Raw genomic sequence first — 18,732 nt, 5'->3', positions numbered from 1 at the left:
GGCTCTCCAAAGACACAGTACGACGTCTTTGCGATGAGCTGGAAGAACATCTCGGACCTAAAAGATTTCGTGGTGTCGACACTACGATGAAAGTGCTGTGCGCGCTGCGGTTTTTTGCCACCGGGAGCTTTCAACAGTGCGTCGGGAATGAAGAAGCGATTGCACTGTCGCAGCCTTCGGTCAGCCGGATCATTACAGCCATCGCCAAGGCCATTACGGTTGTGGGCAAAGAAAAAGGATGAGTTAGATTCCCATCCACGGCGCAACAGAAAGCCGCCGTCAGCTGCTGGCCCAACACACACGACGCCTTTGCTAGGCAGGGATGCTCCTCGACAAATGAAACGAGTATTTCGCGCTGCCTCGCTGAAACATGAGGACCCAGCCGCCTGTCCTTGTGCGACGACATCGTTTCGGTTTCGGCGTGCAAACAAGTCCAAAACGTAAACAAAGCGAGGCAAGTTGTTTGCATAACGTATGGCACACCGCCTAGCGACTAAATAAGAAAACAACACAAATAAAGTTACAACTCCCAGTAGCCGTCTGCGCCACAAGCTCACATTTATTACTGAAAATTATATTTGCAAGTGTTCTATACAAACCAATGTTTTTTTATCAAACCAGCAACATCCTTCAATTGCTATACCGTTTCCCAAGTACAAACAAATATGATGACGTGATCTTCCGGCAGACTGCCGCTCGTTGATTGGTTCCCCTCACGCCGCCCCGTTCCACTCTTTCTCCGAGTGACGTAATCCAGACGTAACAGCCAGACCGAACCGGTTCCAAAGCGAACTGCTACAGAATACCGCCCCTGAGGCGTAGTTGGGGTGAGAGGGGGGCGAAGGGTGAGGCGAGGAGGAACTTATTTAAACGCCTGTGGCCCCCTCTGCGTATAAACCACATCTGCCATCCAGACTCATGTCTGTAGTGCTCCTACTGTGGGTGGTGTCTTTCCCCTTTTAAGGGGGGACACTGCTATATAAATAATTTTCTTTATTTTCCCATCCATACTAATGAAACTCGTGAGTCTTGTTGATATTTTTGCACTGATTTCAAGTATGTTCTTAGTTTTGGTGTAGTTCAATTAGTTCTTAAGGTAATTAACATTGAATTCCCTTTGTTTGCAGCCTCAGCCAAAAATAAATGGCACAGTAAAAAATTATTTATAAGGCATGGTTAGATAACATATAGAGTAAGGATTGAAGTACAGTAAAAGCTCGTTAATTCGGACTTCTAGGGACCGTAAATTATGTCCGAATTAACCGAATGTCTGAATTATCGAGCGAACAACAAAAACAATAAATGCATGACTTTCATCAACAAATCTTTACTGCACAAAGTAATCGAGGATGCTCGTCTGCTTTCGAGCAGAAATCCGTGCGGATACTATTTTTCGAAGTCCTTCCAGGTGCTTAGCAGCTCGCATGCTGTCTGCAGTGTCCCCAACAAAATTCTTACAACACAGCGAGGGCCTCTGCGGCTTCCTTCACAGTGCGAGGGGGCCGAGGCTGCTCCTCTCGCGGCTCTTCCTCCTCAGAATCTTCGCCGTGCAACATGTCCCTGACAATTTCTTCTTCGGTAAGCGAGCCAGCTGTAACAACGCCGTCATCAATGCCGACGTAATCAGCGAGCGTCACCGCATCCGGCAGAACTCCTCCAAAATCCTCGCAGTCATCTCCAGTGTCGTCTAGCGACACTTTGGCCACTGCATCATCGCCAGGCTCACGCACAACGAAGCCACTGTGTCTAAAACAGTTGGCGACGACATGCGTGGGCGTGTTGTGCCAAACGTAGGCAAGAATGTTGACCGTGCTCAAAAGATTTACGTCGTGCTGCTTGCCGACTTCATGGCACAGGAGCATACGTTCCAGCACGCGCCTGCGGTATTTGATCTTGACATACTGAATTATGCCTTGGTCCATCGGTTGGAGGGCCGATGTTGTGTTGGGCGGCAAGAAAACAACTTCTATGTTGTCCAGTTCGGTGACACTGTTATGCGCAGTACAATTGTCCAGCACCATTAACACTTTGCGGTTCTTTGCGAAAAACTGTCGGTCTAACTGCTGCATCCAGCCTTGAAAAATTCCCGACGTCATCCAGGCCTTTCTATTCGCTCAGTATTCCACCGGAAGAGCAGGCATGTTCTTAAAGCACCGTGGCTTTTGTGCCTTTCCAATGACGACAAGCGGCAAGCGCTCTGTTCCTGTCATGTTGGCGGCTAAAAGAATGGTGACGCGTTCCTTGGATCTTTTGCCACCGATGCACGGATCTCCTTTCATGGTCACAGTCTTGTCTGGCAAAGCCTTAAAGAAAAGTGCTGTTTGATCAGCATTAAATATGTCATTTGGATCGTAGGCTGCGATGTGTTCGAGCAGCTGAGCGTTCTTCCAGTTGTTGGCAACGTCTTCGTCGACAGCGCCTCTTTCGCCGCACACAGTCTTAAAAACGAGGCCATGTCGCTCTCTGAAGCGCGCACACCACCCTTCCGATGCTTTGAATGCATCGATATGCATCATCAGTGCAAACCGCTCGACTTGCGCCATGATGAGGGGTCCACTCAATGGCAGATTTGCATTACGCGAGTCAACCACCCACTGAAGCAAAGCCTCTTCCAACTCTGGATGAGGTGCTGTTCGCAGACGCTTTCGTGACGCTCGAAACTTCTCGCTTTCGAACGCCTGAAGAATCTGTTCTTCATTTTTCACATATGTGCTCAAGGTACTTCTTTTCACGTCGTACTTCTTCATGGCTTCTTGTTGAGAGAGTCCACCTTGGTAGCCAAGTCCTTGGCCTCGTATTTCGGCCGCTTCACTGGCGTTGCCATCGGCGAAGAATGCAGTGACACGGGCGCACAACAGGAAAGCACCAGTAAAGTTCAATAACTGAGCTGCGCTAAATCCAGCGGTCCTCGGCAAAACAGCATGCAATGATGTAGCGCACCAATAGCAACAAAGCGACAAAATGGCCCCGTCGATAACGCCAACACATGCAAAAACAAGAAAAAGCACCCATCCAGCCACAAGTCGAGCCAATTGGATTGGATTGGCCAAGTTTCAGCCACTTGATGTCAATGGCGATGCTGCATTTGGGCAACGAGGCGTTGGTTTGGGTATCACTTTTGTGCCGCGTTTGCCGTATTTTCGTTTTTGAGCCTCGGTGGCTGCCCGAAATCGTCCGAATTATCCGAGGTGGGCTGGAATCCGTCCGAATTAGCGAGAGTTCTGTCCTATAGACTCCTATATATAATTGTGGGGATCAGGCGCGAAGGTCGAATTATCGGATTTTCCAAATTAACGGAAGTCGAATTAACGAGCTTTCACTGTATAGCAAACACTTTTTTGGTGTGACCATTAATAGATACTTTACAGCCCATTGAATGTAAGCCCACAGAATGTGGCAACCATGTGGCACAAAATGTAGCAATTGTGAAATGAAAGGTAAGAAATCCGCTTGCTATCTTTCATAGAGTACACATTAGACTTCATTCTGCAAAAAGAATTTTAGTTCTAACTGTTTTAGGTGTTCAGATATCGATGCCTCAATATTGCATGAAGCCAAAAATTTGTGTTTTGATAAAGATGCAAGAAACAAACAGCACAAAAATTAATGGAAGCTTTAACAGATGTTTTGCACATATTTACACATATACATTCCTAATAACCACCAGGAATGTAGCCTAATTGCCTGCTGCTGTTTAAATGTTGTCTCTTTAGTGCCCCTTGAACACTGTCGGCCAAGGAATGACTCCGAGCACATTCTTTTTCTCTGCGTTTGCCCTTCTCAGCCATCCGTTTGTTGCTCGTTGGGCTCGGAGTCAGGCTGAGCTCGTTCAGGATTGCTGCCGATGTCCTCCTGTTGCCTGCGTTGAGTCGCATCACTGCCTCTGCCACAGCAGCTTCTACAGTGAATAGTGATGCATGGCGTTGCTTTGGTGCAAGTGACCAGATTATGGAATTTAAACTCTCATTATTGTTCCGAGTTTTACCTCTCTGGCACCGCTCAAGAAGCTTCCTTTCCGAGAGGCGCTCATAAATTGGAAGCAATGCTTTGCACACGTGAGGTGGCAAGTTATACCCGTGTTTGGGAGTAGGCTCGCCTCAGGCTGCTGCTGCATTCTGCCGGCACCAAGAATCTGGGCCTGTTGGGCACAGACTGTGATTAGCGACTTTATCATTAGAAGTAATGTGGTAATATGCCGCCATCACAGCCTTGCGAGTTGCCTCTACATCTCTCTTGTGTGATTCCAGCGCCCAACCATAGTAAGAGCTCAACTTTGTTGTGAGGTCACCCGTGAGCCTTCCTCTGCCACCAAGGTTCTCTGTCCCCTTGTATTTTGGGATCAAGTTGCGCAGGGCTGTGCCCATACGCTTTTGTACGTGGTTAACACAATCTTCTTTTTCAATTTTTATGTAACTGTCGACATCAGCCTCTTGAAAAGCAAGAAAAGTGTGGCTGTCGCCATCAGATAACACTGTTGTGTAGCGAAGCCCATTTTTCTTGAGGGACCTCTCGAAAAGTAGAAGGCCAGCTTACACCATCATTTCTCCAGCCTTCTTGTCTGTGTTATTTTGGCATAAATGGCTAGCCCTCCAAGCTGTGTACATTGGGTCATCCTTCTTTGGTCCCCGCTCGCAGCCAGCGAAAAAGTTGCTTAACCCTTTGAAGGTTTTCGCCGTACATGTACGGCGGCGGTTTTCTGTCCCGCAAGGTCTTTGCCGTACGGGTACGGTTTCGACCCTCCGTTTGAAATTTCGCGCCATAATGACGATCGTGCTCACTGGGAGGTGCTGCCACCTCTTAGGACTTACAAGAAGCGTTTGAAATGTGCGCTACCTTCTTGGGGAGATAAACGGAACTGATTTCTAGCTTCAGCGCGTTGTGCAGACTGCGGCAACACCCCTTTTGCGGTTTCGGTTTCGCCGCGTAATCGCAACGGAGGCGCGCGAAACGTCATTTTTCTTTTTGTCGGCACTCTCTTGCAGAGGCGGTGGAAGTTGATTTCTATCTTGATTGGCGCTGCTCTTAGCTTGTTTGTAACCGCCGCTCACGAGGTATTCTCGCTCTCAGTGGCAACACGCTTTCGCGGTTTCGGTTCCTCCGCGTGATCGCAACGGAGCCGCGCAAAATGTGATTTTTCTCTTTGTCGTCACGCTATCGCAGGGGCGGCGAAATTGATTTCTATCTTGATTGGCGCTGCTCTTAGCTTGTTTATCACCGCCGCTCACGAGGTATTCTCGCTCTCTGCGGCAACGCGCTTACGTGAGAGGGTGCCTCAGACCTCTGCCCAAGGCAGCCGCACGCACGCAGAGATGTCCTGTGTGCGCCAACACAACTCGTTGCTCCAAGAGAAGACCATACACGCATTTTAGGTGTGCAGATTGCGATAAGGCGCTGTGCGGCGACCAGTGTTTCAAGGAGTACCATACTCTGAAATACTATTGAACATTTTGCAGTTCTGAGTGATGCCGACACCAAAATACTGTTCCTAATTTTTTTTTACTATTTATTCCCGACTTTATGCATCTTGCACATTCAAGATCCGCAATAAAGTAATTTGACCACCTGGGAAAGTTTTTTGAAAATAATTCGACCCTCAAAGGGTTAAAAAGTTGCTTCAGCACGAGCCCAGAGAAAAGTTCGACAACTGCACCTACCCCTATACGGGATGAGTGTCCACGAGTCATCCACGAACCATCAAAAGATACGGCGAGGTTGTCAGCGTTTCCCAAGTTCAGCACACTGTGTAGTTGGTGAACCGACTGTGCACTTTCGGTCATCACTTCTTCGGCCGTACGAATCGCTGCAGGGGCCAATTTTTTTTTCTGGCGTAGTTCTGCCCCGTCTTGTTGTGGAGACCATGGTCGGAAATGTTCATCACCGAAAATAGATCATTAGATGCTGTCTGCTGGTTCCCAGTGTACTGCATAGCACGCGCTGCCAAAATATTTATAACGAACAGGTCACCGTCTGATCGCTGCTTACGCGCGGCAAGCTCCACGCAGACGCAATGTCTCCGCAGTTGGAACATGAGAGCATAAGTTTCACAGCGAGGCCGTATTCTCGCTCACCTTTCTTGAACTCAATGTTGCTGCTGTCACATTCTGTGCACTTTGCAAACCTCAAAAGCTGGTTTTGCAGATCCAAATTGACGATCGCGAATGCCGTCTTGTCAAGCGCACTGTCGACTACGCCGCTGTCTCGGTTAAAATAATCCGATATCCGCTTCGTCGCTGCCATTGACGCGAGTTCCTGGAGTTCTTCCTCAGTTCGAATCCTGTTCTGCTCCACATCGGAAGGCTGCAGCATCACCGTGTCACGGCGGACGCGGCCGTTGTCGGCTTTGCGAGTTGGCGCACTCGCTGGACCCATGTCGTTGTCTCCAACTTCGATGCCTTGTCCACTCGACGTAGCCTCTACATCGCCCTCGCCACATCTTGGGGGAAGTGCGACGACCTTTAACCCTTTGAGGATCAATGACCTAAATATACGGCGTCGCGAACAAAGTCCGAAATGGTTGATGCCGTATATTTACGGCGCCGTCTGTTTGTTTAAAAAACGCGCCAATTTCCCAACTTTTTCTTTTCCGTCATGCGCTGCCACTATGTGGGAATACAGGGAATTTTTTTCGCGCGCCTCCCTCTCTCGGTTTTTGTTGCATGGTTTGGTTTAGCGCTAGTTCGCTCCTGTGCGCCTATATAGTACCACTCGTGCATTGGGGCGCATGCGGGCGGATGGTGGTTTGGGCTTTGTTCCACGGGCGGTTTTGGCTTCTTGTGCTTGCAAAACTGATGGCTATCTCGTTACTGGTCGCTCAAAGGGCGACCGCTTGTTTCTCGCTCGTTTGGTGCTCACGGGGGTATGCATAGGAATGATGCCGCCGTGCATGCGTTTCCGTTGCTTTTTTTTTTTTTTCCTATTTGACTGATTGCCTCTGATTGGCGATAAGATAAAGATTAGCGGAAGTTTGGCACGCGTTTTGCTTTTTTGACGGGCATGCAACCACACAGTTTTCCTGAGTGCGCCCACCTATGCGGTTCGATTACGCTATGGATGTACATATTAGTGTAAGAGCAGGAACTTTCGAGTCTTCTGAAATATTCTCGTGTTTGCATTTTCAAATCTTTGAACTATAACAGTGCATCAGATTTTCAATTCTTATAAGTTTATTTCCTTTTTTACTGTTGTTAATCATGAATGAAAAGTGCATATATACCAACACAAAATATTTTTTCTCACTTTACGTTCCACTCAGAAAAATTCCGGTAAACTTTTTTTGAAATAACTCCCTAAGAAGAATTGGAATTTGCAATAAAAAAAATCTACCGTGGGTGGTCGCATATGGCGAAAAAAATCGACCCTCAAAATGTTAAACTTGGCAACCATCAATTTCTTCTGCTTTTTGCCAAATTTGTTCAGCGTATGAAACTTTCTCGCTGACCCGGGTATTGTTGCGTTTCTCAGTCGCTGCACCCAGTTTTTCAAAATGGCGTCCCAGTGCGACAGCGGCGTGCGGGCCAACTCGCTTAGCAGAGGACACCAGCCAGCTCCGCCAATCGGGTGGCGCGGTCTTCTCACGTGGGCTCGTTGAGCCAATAGGAAACAAATGATGTGCTTTTGTTTATTGATCTATTTTTCACCATCCAATGGGTGAAACTGAGCGGCGGCGGCTGGAAACTTAAGCAGGAAGGCAGCTCTTTCAAACGAGACCAAGATGGTGGCGATAGACAGCGTCAAACGGCAGCTGCGCGATGGGAAGAAAGGGCCATTTTGGGGTTCATTTTGGCTGGAATTCAGCCGGAACTCACTGCGCAAATTATTATTTCGCCTAGAATACTGATTCTAGAAACGAGAAACTTGGCAGATAGGTAGAAATGTAGTTGTAGATTTCAAAAATAACACTTCCAAAATCTCGATATTTCTTGTGATTTTTTTGTTTTTAATACCCCTGTCCCCCCTTAACCCTTTCGCTGTCAGACCTTTCTGGCCGTGACGCACCCCCAGTGTCGGCTTGGTTTCAGGGAACGAGCATAACAGGGAATGAACATAGCAATTTATTTTGGATTATGATTGGTGTACAAATGACATAGCCAATGCAATATGCACATTTCAGTGTTTTGCAGCTGTTGTTAGTAAACATCATCATCATCATCAGCCTGAATATAACATCAGTTCAACATCCGAATCTGACGATGCGGAACTCATCTCTTTGTCGCATGACGCTGTCCGAATCCAAATCCGAGCTCGGCTCGTATTCTGAATCGGAACAGCCACTGCTCCAATGAGCAGACGAAGGTCTCGCGCTGCTCAGCCATCCGAAAGTAACTGTGCGCAGGGAGGATGCGCTTTCAGGCGCCCGCAGAACGGAGAGAAATGGGAGGTTGTGTGATCAAGAAGACAGAAGGAGATGGAAAAAGACTAAAACAAAGTTGGAAGGGCTTTACGTTTACTGCTGCAAGTCGGAAGCGAGGGTGTAGCGAGAGAGGGAAAGCAGCAATCGAGTCGCTCTTTTCGGAGAGGCAACGGCGCGTGCGCCTGAACTTGACGCGCAGTAGCAGACACACCAACAGAAGGAAAATAAAAACCTTCAAACCAGTGGAGATGGCAGAACAACCCTTGAACCCATAACCACACGCGCGTGACGCATGATCCAGCGAACGCGGAGCCACCGCGCCACTGAGCAAAGAGAGAGGGGGGAGTGGCAGTCGCACCGTACTCTTCAATACATGTACTAACATAGGTCGGGGCTAAAATACGAACTTGTAGAAAGAGTCAACAGATGGCGTGCCCAGTCCAGGAGCGGCAGCTTTGCGCTTATGCGCAAAATTTTGAACGCACGATAGAGAACGTACCGGTACGTCCGTGACAGCGAAAGGGTTAAAGAGAATCAATTTTTTTTGCCTCTCTTGCATGTTTTCGTTGTCGGTGGTTGATGGTCAGTGGTCGGACTTTCACCGCCAATACAAGAGTGAAGGAGCAAAAAGGGCGTATGTTCTTGTGCAACTGAGTTGCAGGGCAGTTTCGTCGGCGGACGCCAACAGTAAATATGCCAGATTAGAAAACTCTCAATACGAACGTAGTTCTCTCATTTGCAGTGGTAAAATAAACATATTTTTTTTTTTTTTCAGATTTCATTAAACAACCAGTGCTATTGCAGAGCTTGCGAAAATAGCCACTGGGAAACAGTGTGAAGATCGAACGTTGTTCCTTTGCAGGCATTCCTTCGTAATGTCGTTACTGTGTGTGTGTAAGCAAATACAATAGACTTTTGTTAACCTTTTAAGGATGAGACATGTAAATACCCGGGAAAAATGTTTATTTTCTATCTAAATGTGCAAAACACATCAAGAATAAGTGTAATCAACAAAAAAAAAGTATTTTGTGAAACTTTTTTTAGCAGTAGGGGGAGAACCCCAGGCAGGAAACTGGAAGTGAGCTTCATTCCAAGGCACCTAAGGTTTCACTTTGAATTTGTATGTGTAGCTCTCATCATACGTGAACCGTGGGTGTCCATTTCTTTTGCTTTACATCATGTGTGTGACACCGCTGTAGCCGGAGAGCTTGCATCGGTCTGTCTCCTCTGACCGGGCTTTCAAACGAGAGCAAGTCGCTTGCCAAACTTCTTCCTTCCTTTTCCCGTGTTCCTGCTCCAAACCAACACACTTGCTGCCTGTCATTCAGTGTTCGCCGAAGATATTTAGCCACAAATTTCGCACTCAATACTGAAACTCCTAAAAAAAAACATTTTTTTTTCGTTGTATGTGCCTGTAGGCAACATTTGTCAAAAAAGGGTTAATTTGACTGCATTGAATTCAGTATTTTTGGTTAATTCGATCCCAACTAAAGATCCTGGCCGGTGCCCATACATTTCTATAAGCTCAAACGTACAGTATATTTAAATCCTGAAATTGCTGCTTGCTGGATAATTTGAACTTGGCTGGTGAGCATTATGCTGACCCCAGTGGTGACTCCAACTGTGGCAGCATCTTTCTTGGTGGTGCTTACGGTGCACTGATTCATCATCATCATCATCATCATCATCATCATCATTTATTTTTCCTTAAGGACCCCTGTCAGGGTATTACATAAGGGGGGGTTATAGAAGATAAGGACAGAAACAAAGATATGGTTACAATTTCTCACAAGACTCAGCCTGTGGATTCGTATTAAAACAAACAACAACAACAAAAAAATACACTGTACACTGGGGTGTGCGCTACGGCAATTGCTCCTTTGCCACGCGCGGTGCCCCTTCTAGTGGGAAATGCTGAATCGTTTCTTCTGACTCCTTTCTGACGCGTTCCTCTTCTGGTGGAACATGTTTTTGGGAGAACAAATTAATAGCCATAAATTGTGCTAGACATTGTTCTCAATCTCTTATTGTACAGTGTACAGTAGAACCTCGTTCATACGTTTTGAAAAAACCGCAAGAAAAAAACTTGCTTACTAGGACAATGTACAAGCCGAAGTAACTAAACAAATTTGAGGGACTCGACTATTGTTGACATCTACATGATGCGAAGTGTCGCGCGGATCGTTGCGGCACGAGACACCGATGCGCGTGAAACTGGTGGTGCTCCAGCGACCCAAGACATATCTTGTTGTTTTCTAATTGCGTGGTGTTTTAGAAGTGCGACTGGAAACCGAAAGGAAATCGAGCTGGTGGGTGATGCCGGATGTCGCCGAAGCGAAACGTGATGTCCACATCGCGCCGCCTGCGGCAGGGAAGAGAGGCACGTTTGGATTATTGCCTGCTAAAAGCGTGCAGGACGCTACCAATGGCACTATGCACCGCGCGCTGTAAAACAGATGGGTTAAGATGCTTACCACAACAGGTGTGGCAGCAATAGCTGTGAATGCCGCGTGCGACGACCCCAGAGAAGATTTGCTGGTACCGCAATGAAAAACTGAGTTCACGCCGGCGTTTTCATGTGAGGCGGTTGGGCGAGTATTGCAGTCAAGCTGCCGCGGCGGGCAGCTATATGCTGTTCTTAACCATGCCTGCCTCACGCATTTTCTTCTTTATGTGGGATCTAGCTGCCGGAAAACTTGTCTTATGGTCGCAGTTTGGCGACATACTGAACGTTGGTGTCGAAAAATCGTATTTTCCTGAAACGTATGAACCGGTAAAAAATTAGTGTGACCCTATTTGGTCATTTTTTGTGTTCTCGATTCCGAACGTTGGTGTCGAGAAAACGTACATAACGGGAACGTATCAACGAGGTTCTACTGTATTCATGTTGGTATGGGTAAAGCATTTTTGAGACAAAATATTGCTTGCAATAAATTTTTGCTGTAATAATGAGTTTGCAATAATTTCCTTCTACTGGAATCTGGAATTAAAAAAAATTGACCACGGTGGCATGGTTCTTGCAAAAAGAAATGACAAGTTGGATATGTCATGTCTTTGCTCGCTTAAAGTTATCAGTTTTGTGATGTGACTTTCGTATGGGTGTGGACATGCTGACTGCTGGGAGAAAGTGTCGCACCTATGCCATAGAAAAAAATTGTGTATGTCTCATGAACTCTACAACAACGGCTGAGCAGAGTCGGGGAATGGTGTACTGTAGGCTCTGCACTTACTTATGAAGTCGGTGTTTTGCAGCCGTGTCAGAGATGAAACGGAAAGGTGTGCGGTTCTTCTTTCAGGGTACTGCAGCGCCAAGTGCGGAGCCTTGCAGAAGCTATGGTGGCTGCTTTAGCCATGCAGGGCCATCCAACATGGTGATGGGTCACACTCACGTGTACCCAGGTGAGTTCAGCTTGCTCTTTGAGTGAGAAGAGTACGGGGGATCGAGGGGCTTGACTTTAATGCCATTAGCATTCTTAGAATAGTTCATGCACTTTATGGTACCTAACGGTCTTTGTTTCCGACGAACTTGGGTCGCTGGGTAGCCCACGATCTCGTGTTAGACTCTGCTGTGCCGACAGAACAGGGTGAAAAAAAAAAAAAAACCGAACCATCGGATGAACTTGGGTCTCTCGTTATGTGATAATGGGTATGTTGTGATCTTCAATGAAGCTCTTTTATGCCAGCTTGTGTCTAGGTATCTGCCACTCTTCAATGACAAAAGACAAATTCTTCAACAATTCTCCGCTGGAGGGTGGAATTGAACCCACGTCTTATATACATAAAAAAGGACGGTACGTTGGGCACATTGGTATCCCATGTGTAGTTCGTGCCGTTTTGCGCTGTCAACAATTTCAGGGTCTCGTGTGCAGTTGACGTCTGAAAAGTCGGCCCAGTCTGAGGAAATGAATTCACACCCTTTACTTTTCCCCCGAGAGCTCATATCTCCACAGTCATGTCTGAAGTAGCCCTGAAGGCCTGCCAGTACCCTTATTAGGTGTACAGTCGCCGACCGATAAATCTGACACCGATAAATCTGACACCGATAATCCAAACATGCTCGGTGACTCGGACAGCTTGACGGCGCCGCCAACTGCCCATAGACTTAATGTGTAAATCAATATTGCAGACAGCCACCAGCTCTACATTCAATTATTGGTTGATCACGTGAGCAATAAGCTAATGTATGCATGCCTATTGCTCAAGCAGTGCATTCTTAACATCACCTTCCTGCGGCTCGAACACATCGGTTTCGAGCTGCCACCCAAGCAGACGATGGAGAGACGGAATGAACACGGGCTAGCTGCGATACCTTTGCTAACTGCAGAAAAAGATGATGTCACCGCATATAGGCGAAGGACGTGAAAAGGGGCATACCAGAGAAAGATGAATTGAGAAGGAACCGCACTGTGTGGGAGTGAGTGTCTACAACTTCGTGAACTACAAGTGGCACTGAACACGATGCAGATAGCGTTGCACGCATGGGAGCGCAGTGCACTGTTCACGGCCGGGAAGAAGCCTTCACGGGACACACGCACACAAAAGAAAGCTTCAAATGGTTCACCACTGCTCGTATTGCACCATCTTACAAGGCGGAATGGTGCATTAGAACCTTAGGCAATAACGCTGGAAGTAATGCAATCTGAAGGTGATTGGCTGAGTGAGGTAAAAGTCAGTTGGCTGAGTGAGGTGAAATTTGTCAAGTGCCCGCATTGCAATCCGTCAAGTCACCACCAAGATCGCGGCGAGCGCTCACCGCCTCTTTTTGTCATCTGCTAGCCAGAGAACTTCCAGAGAGCAGCCAGACCAAAATCTACCCTAACTGGTTCTGGCAGCTCCTGGGTAGCCAGAACCGTCCAGCCTGAGCGAAACGAACGCGTGGTGGTTGGAGCAACCCTAGAAAAATGCAGGCTCTCTGGCTGGCTCTGGCAGCCTGTGGGTAGCCAGAAGTGGAAAATCGGAGAGTCCGAGTGTGGCCAATGGTATGGCCGTGATGAAAATTCGCTGCTGGCCGATGTGGTAGCAGGCCACAAACCGTCTTGGAAAGCTTGCCACTATAATATGTTCTTACATCTGGCTTATCAGGGATTGGTCATGAGATCACTCGTGCAGGTTAGTTTCACAGCCATTGAAGCGGTGTTTGGGTCCGCGGTCAACTTGGCGACAACTACCGGGAGCACCAAGTTCGTCTGTGTGTTCGCATGTGGGTAGAAAACCTTAAACTGTGCGAATCCGCATGCGTGAACTCTGAACTCGTGCATTCAATGCAATCGTGTCTTCCTGTGACCAATTGGCCCAATCTTCGCACATTATTCCATGCTCTCTGCACGCGCTGCTTTTGTTGTTCCCTCTGTTCAAGTAGTGTAAATCGTTTTGATTGGTCCTATTGACTTGGTCGAACCTTGTACCGATAAAGATTGCACGCTGTGGGAATACTGTGTGCGTTCAGGCACTGACCACGCCCGGGTAATTCATGGAAGGTACTGATATTCGAAAAATTGAATATTTGAAAAATAAAATATTATATATTCCGTTCGCAAATCGAATTATTCGAACCTTCGCTATTCAATTAGTAATCGAATATTTGAGTATTTGAGTAACTGGGCTGTGGCTGCTAATGTTCCGTGCTGGTTTGCATCATCGTCGCTCTCAGAGTCAAAGTCTGATGAAAACACAGCATCCTCAGACTCGCTGCTGTTTGATCCATCGATAAAATCAGTCGCAGACTTAGTGCAATCTCGAGATCTGCAAGCTTTCAAAGAGCACGCGCTCCGCTTCCAGAGGTGGCCATTTTTGCTTTCTACTTTGACGATCGCGGAACTTCAGAGCGCATGCAAACATCACTGCGAAGAGGGAAATAAGCGAACTGCTTAAGAAACAAACATGGAGTTCTCCTCCTTCACGTCCGATGGCGCAGTGTGTCTGTGAGCGGTGCGGAAGGTCTCGAAAGCGGCGTTTCAAACCATCGATGGCGGGCTAACGATGCCCAATTGGCGCGGTAGGGAAAGAGTTAAGTGCTGGAAATGTCCCGGTACAGGCAAGCATCTTGTAAGTTGTCTGATGACATGGAGGACTGTCAGTCGTAGCAAGTATTTCTTTTAGTGCTGTGAAGGATTGTGCTAGTAGGGAACAGAAATGGTGCAGGACATAGCTGCCCCCCAAAAGTGCATTGCGCCGAAATACACAAGGCGCACGCCATACTGCGATGCTCGCTACCGGGTGTCTGCGGGACCAGATGAGCTCTGTTAGCTGAGCCGCCTTGCTTTAGCAACTCTGATACACCAGCTTCCAAGCGGCACAGCATGTGTTCAGCATCACTGAAATGTTGGGGTGGAGGGTGCACGGGAAGGAAGGGAATCTCGGCGAGTCGAGTGGTGTGTGCTAACAGTTAGGCTCTGTGTTCTCTCTCGACAGCATCTGGAAGCTCCCACGTCACCTACCTGGCTCCCCCAAATCCTCCTCCACCTCTGAATGCGGGTGTGGGTCCTGGCCTGAACCTGGGGCTGGGACAGCCGAGCTCGCCGTACCAGGCATTCACCCCCATGGCACCCGCCGCCCACTTTGAGATCCCGTCTCCCTCCTCGGCCGCTGTGTTCGCTCGGATGAACCCGTCGCACTCCAGGCTCTGGCAGGTGAGGACAGAGTGGTGTATGATCCCTGCCCTGTCAACCAACGAATCTCTGCGATCATTTATGTCATTCAGTCAGAGGGCACACATTTACATTGAGGAAACCCCTCGAGCAGTATAATAGGGCACATTGAAATGGCTTTCAAGAGGCTGTATTGGCTAAAGATGCATGCCCCCCAAAAAAGTGTTCACCGAGCCTAAATGTTCAAGAGGCCACTTTGCATGACGACATGGCAGGGATGAATCCACGCATCACATGTAATTTATTTATTTATTTATTTATTTTATTTATTATACCTCAAAGGCCCCACAGATGGGGTATTACATGAGGGATGGGCTTTAACAAAACAGTGATTCGAGAGCAGACTTGAAGTGATGAGTGTCGGAGTGGTGCGTTATGTCGGCAGACAGACCGTTCCGGCAGACAGACCGTAATTGTTCAAAAACAAATTTGGCGCACTCGTATTGCTGATGACTGTACGTGGCTTCGTTCTTGCCAGTTCTGCACTGTGGCATCAAGGAAAAAAAATTGAGGACATTGACATAGTGTCAGTTGAATCTTCTGTAGAAGTAATACGGCCCTATTTGACTTCCGTGCACTGAGTACTGCTTGCTACCCATTTGCATTTCTGAAGGCACTAGCATGTTCAACGGGAAGCCCAATGTGCATTTAGTCTTGCGCGAATATTCAGTATGTTCAAATATTCGATTGAATGTTATGCTACAGTGAAAGCTTGTTAATTCGACTTCCGTTAATTCGGAAAATCGGATAATTCGACCTTCTCGCCTGGTCCCTATAATTATATATAGGAGTCTATGGGCCAAAAGCGTGGCAGTTTGGGTGAGTTGGTATGTCATGACTGTTTTAGGCTTGTAGCGCAGCTCAGGAAGAGCAAAAAAGGAAGGAGGTGCTTTTCCATTCCAAGTTGATCAAGAGAGGCATTGCTAACCTTTGCCTTAATAATGCTTTGAAAAAGTCGTGCCACCAGAGTGTTTCGTCTAGCTTTGCCTCTCAGTGCGAACGGCTTTCGCAGGCTGGTTATCCCGTGTCCCTACAAGTGTCAATAGCAGAACGAATTCTAAGAGAGTGTAGAAAAGACAACCAGCACGCAGATAATCCTGTAACTACTCGGGGTAGGACTACCGTCATCCCTTATATTCACACTGTCTCACATAATCTTAAGAAAATCGCCCAGCGAGCGAATGTTCGCGTAGTGTTTTCTGCCCCTAACAAGCTAATGAGGATTTGCAAACACACTAATCCCAATAAGTCATATCATAAGAAGCCAACAAACACTGACACCAAGGACAACATAGGGGAAATTACTTGTGCTTAATAAATGAAATAAAGAAACGATAAATTAATGGAAATTAAAGTGGATGAAAAAACAACTTGCCGCAGGTGGGAACCGAACCCACAACCTTCGCATTTCGCGTGCGATGCTCTACCAATGCTCGGTTCCCAATTGCGGCAAGTTGTTTTTTCATCCACTTTAATTTCCATTAATTTATCGTTTCTTTATTTCATTTATTAAGCACAAGTAATTTCCCCTATGTTGTCCTTGGTGTCAGTGTTTGTTGGCTTCTTATGATATGACTAAAAAAAAATCGGGACCCTCGGTTAACGCCCTCTCTTCTCGTTATATTACATAATGAGGGTCTCGAATCCGGCAACATTGATGCCTTCAGGTAGCATGTGTGGGTTTATTGACCAGTTGCCTTCACCCAAAAAGATCACGTTCTCGTGACGCCTGCGGCAAAAAGGGCGTTCCACGTCCGCCGCCAAGGTCTGTGAGTGGTGGCGCTGGCTAACACTCCCAGGGTTCTACTAGTACACATAAATACCCAAGAAAGTGGATGGGGAAACAGCGCCGCGGTAGCTCAATTGGTAGAGCATCGCACGCAAAATGCGAAGGTTGTGGGTTCGGTTCCCACCTGCGGCAAGTTGCTTTTTAATCCACTTTAATTTCCATTAATTTATCGTTTCTTTATTTCATTTATTAAGCACAAGTCATTTCCCCTATGTTGTCCTTGGTGTCAGTGTTTGTTGGCTTCTTATGATATGACCAATAAAAATCGGGACCCTCGGTTAACCCCCTCTCTTCTCGTTATAATCCCAATAGGGTAGCTCCTCGTTCCTGTGACAAGAACCACAAAAATAAGTTTGTTAATTGCGCACTTGGTGTTGTTTATTGTTTTCCACTCAAGTGTGGAAAACATTACGTTGGTCAAACTGGCCGATGTCTGAATGACAGGCTGCGCGAACATGGTTACAATGCCAAGAATTGTATTACAGCTGGGGGGTTTCTTGCGCAGCACTGCAAAACGTGTGGTTGCGAACCTGTCTTAGAGGAATGCGTCATTCTTGGTCGCAGTCGTAATCAGCTCACAAGAGAAATCATCGAAGCAAAGGCTATCATTGGTCTGGGCCATGCATGTGTAAGCTCACCTTCATTATCATTATCAAGCAATGAATTGGCGTATCTCCGACTGCAGCCACAGGCTGTCTGAATATGTTACCACTTGGTTACTATCGATTTCGTTGCTTGGTTTCTTTGTTATCTCTTGATGTCATATGGTTTGCCGAGTGTATAAGTAGTCTTGTGTCACGAAATAAACCATCAGTTGGAAGTTAGCGCTCACTCTGTTTTCCGTTCCCTTTGATTACCCCTACCTCCTTCCTTTTTTGCTCTTCCTGAGCTGCGCTACAAGCCTAAAACAGGAGTCTATGGGGCGAAACTCTCGTTAATTCGGACGGATTCCAGCCCACCTCGGATAATTCGAACGATTTCGGCCAGCCACCGAGGCTCGAAAACGAAAATACGGCAAACGCGGCACGAAAGTGATACCAAAACGCAGCATCGCCATTGACATCAAGTGGCTGAAACTTGGCCAATCCAATCCAATTGGCTCGACTTGTGGCTGGATCGGTGCTTTTCCTTGTTTTTGTATGCCATCTTGTCACTTTGTTGCTGTCGGTGCGCTACATCCTTGCGCACTGTTTTGCCGAGGACCGCTGGATTTAGCGCAGCTCAGTTATTGAACTTTATTGGTGCTTTTTTGTTGTGCGCCCGTGTCACTGCATTCTCCACCGATGGCAACGCCAGCGAAGCGGCCGAAATACGAGGCCAAGGACTTGGCTATCAAGGTGGAAACTTTCGTTGTGAGGCGGCAAACCGCCTCACAACGAAAGCGTGTATACGGGATGGTATGAATATTCTTCGACACACTGCACAACACACTGTACAGAGGCATCTCATCTTGGTGTCGTTCATAGACGCGTAGCCTCTTGTCGAGCTTCTAGAACTGTTATTGGGCATAATACATGTTCTGTCTAGTGTGGAAAAGCATATCAAAGCACATCTGTCATTTGGAATGCACATAAGGTATTTGCCATCAATTTTTGTCTTGTGCCTGACAGCTCAAATTGTTCTAGCTCATTTGTAATTTTATGTCTTTCTTGCGCTCAGGCGCATATCTTTGTTCTCCTTAGCCTACAAAATTTTATGTAAGTTCAACAAAATTAAGTTCCTTGCCTACTCAAATAAAAATGCTTGCAACATACCGTGCTTGGTATACCGTCCGTGGGAAGGCAAGATTAATCGGTCGTTGTTGGCTTTGTGTCTTGCAGCACTTGCTGATTGCACAGTAATAACAAGATTCACCAAATGGCTACAGATTACTACTCCAAGTGTTCCGAAGAGACCAATTTTTCTGCTCCGAAACTGCTCCAACATGGTGGTGTGGCTGCTCCTAA

General features: G+C 47.1%; 1 protein-coding gene and 1 non-coding gene across 2 annotated transcripts in view; both read left to right on the top strand.

The window, feature by feature from the left end:
* LOC126530302 (uncharacterized) overlaps positions 1-18,732 on the top strand; it is a 99,441-nt gene that overhangs the window by 22,809 nt on the left and 57,900 nt on the right. Inside the window, exons 9-10 of the mRNA XM_050177621.3 lie at positions 11,647-11,749; positions 14,762-14,979. Of these exons, the coding sequence (XP_050033578.2) occupies positions 11,647-11,749; positions 14,762-14,979 (321 nt within the window). The remainder of the gene's footprint in view (positions 1-11,646; positions 11,750-14,761; positions 14,980-18,732) is intronic.
* On the top strand, positions 16,846-16,918 carry TRNAL-CAA (transfer RNA leucine (anticodon CAA)). Its single transcript has one exon. It is a non-coding gene; the product is annotated as a tRNA-Leu (tRNA).

Source organism: Dermacentor andersoni, chromosome 5 (genome assembly GCF_023375885.2).
Source record: "Dermacentor andersoni chromosome 5, qqDerAnde1_hic_scaffold, whole genome shotgun sequence".
In the NCBI taxonomy this organism is placed as follows: domain Eukaryota; kingdom Metazoa; phylum Arthropoda; class Arachnida; order Ixodida; family Ixodidae; genus Dermacentor; species Dermacentor andersoni.
Note: the sequence above shows the minus strand (reverse complement) of the source record. Positions and strands in the feature narration are given on the sequence as shown.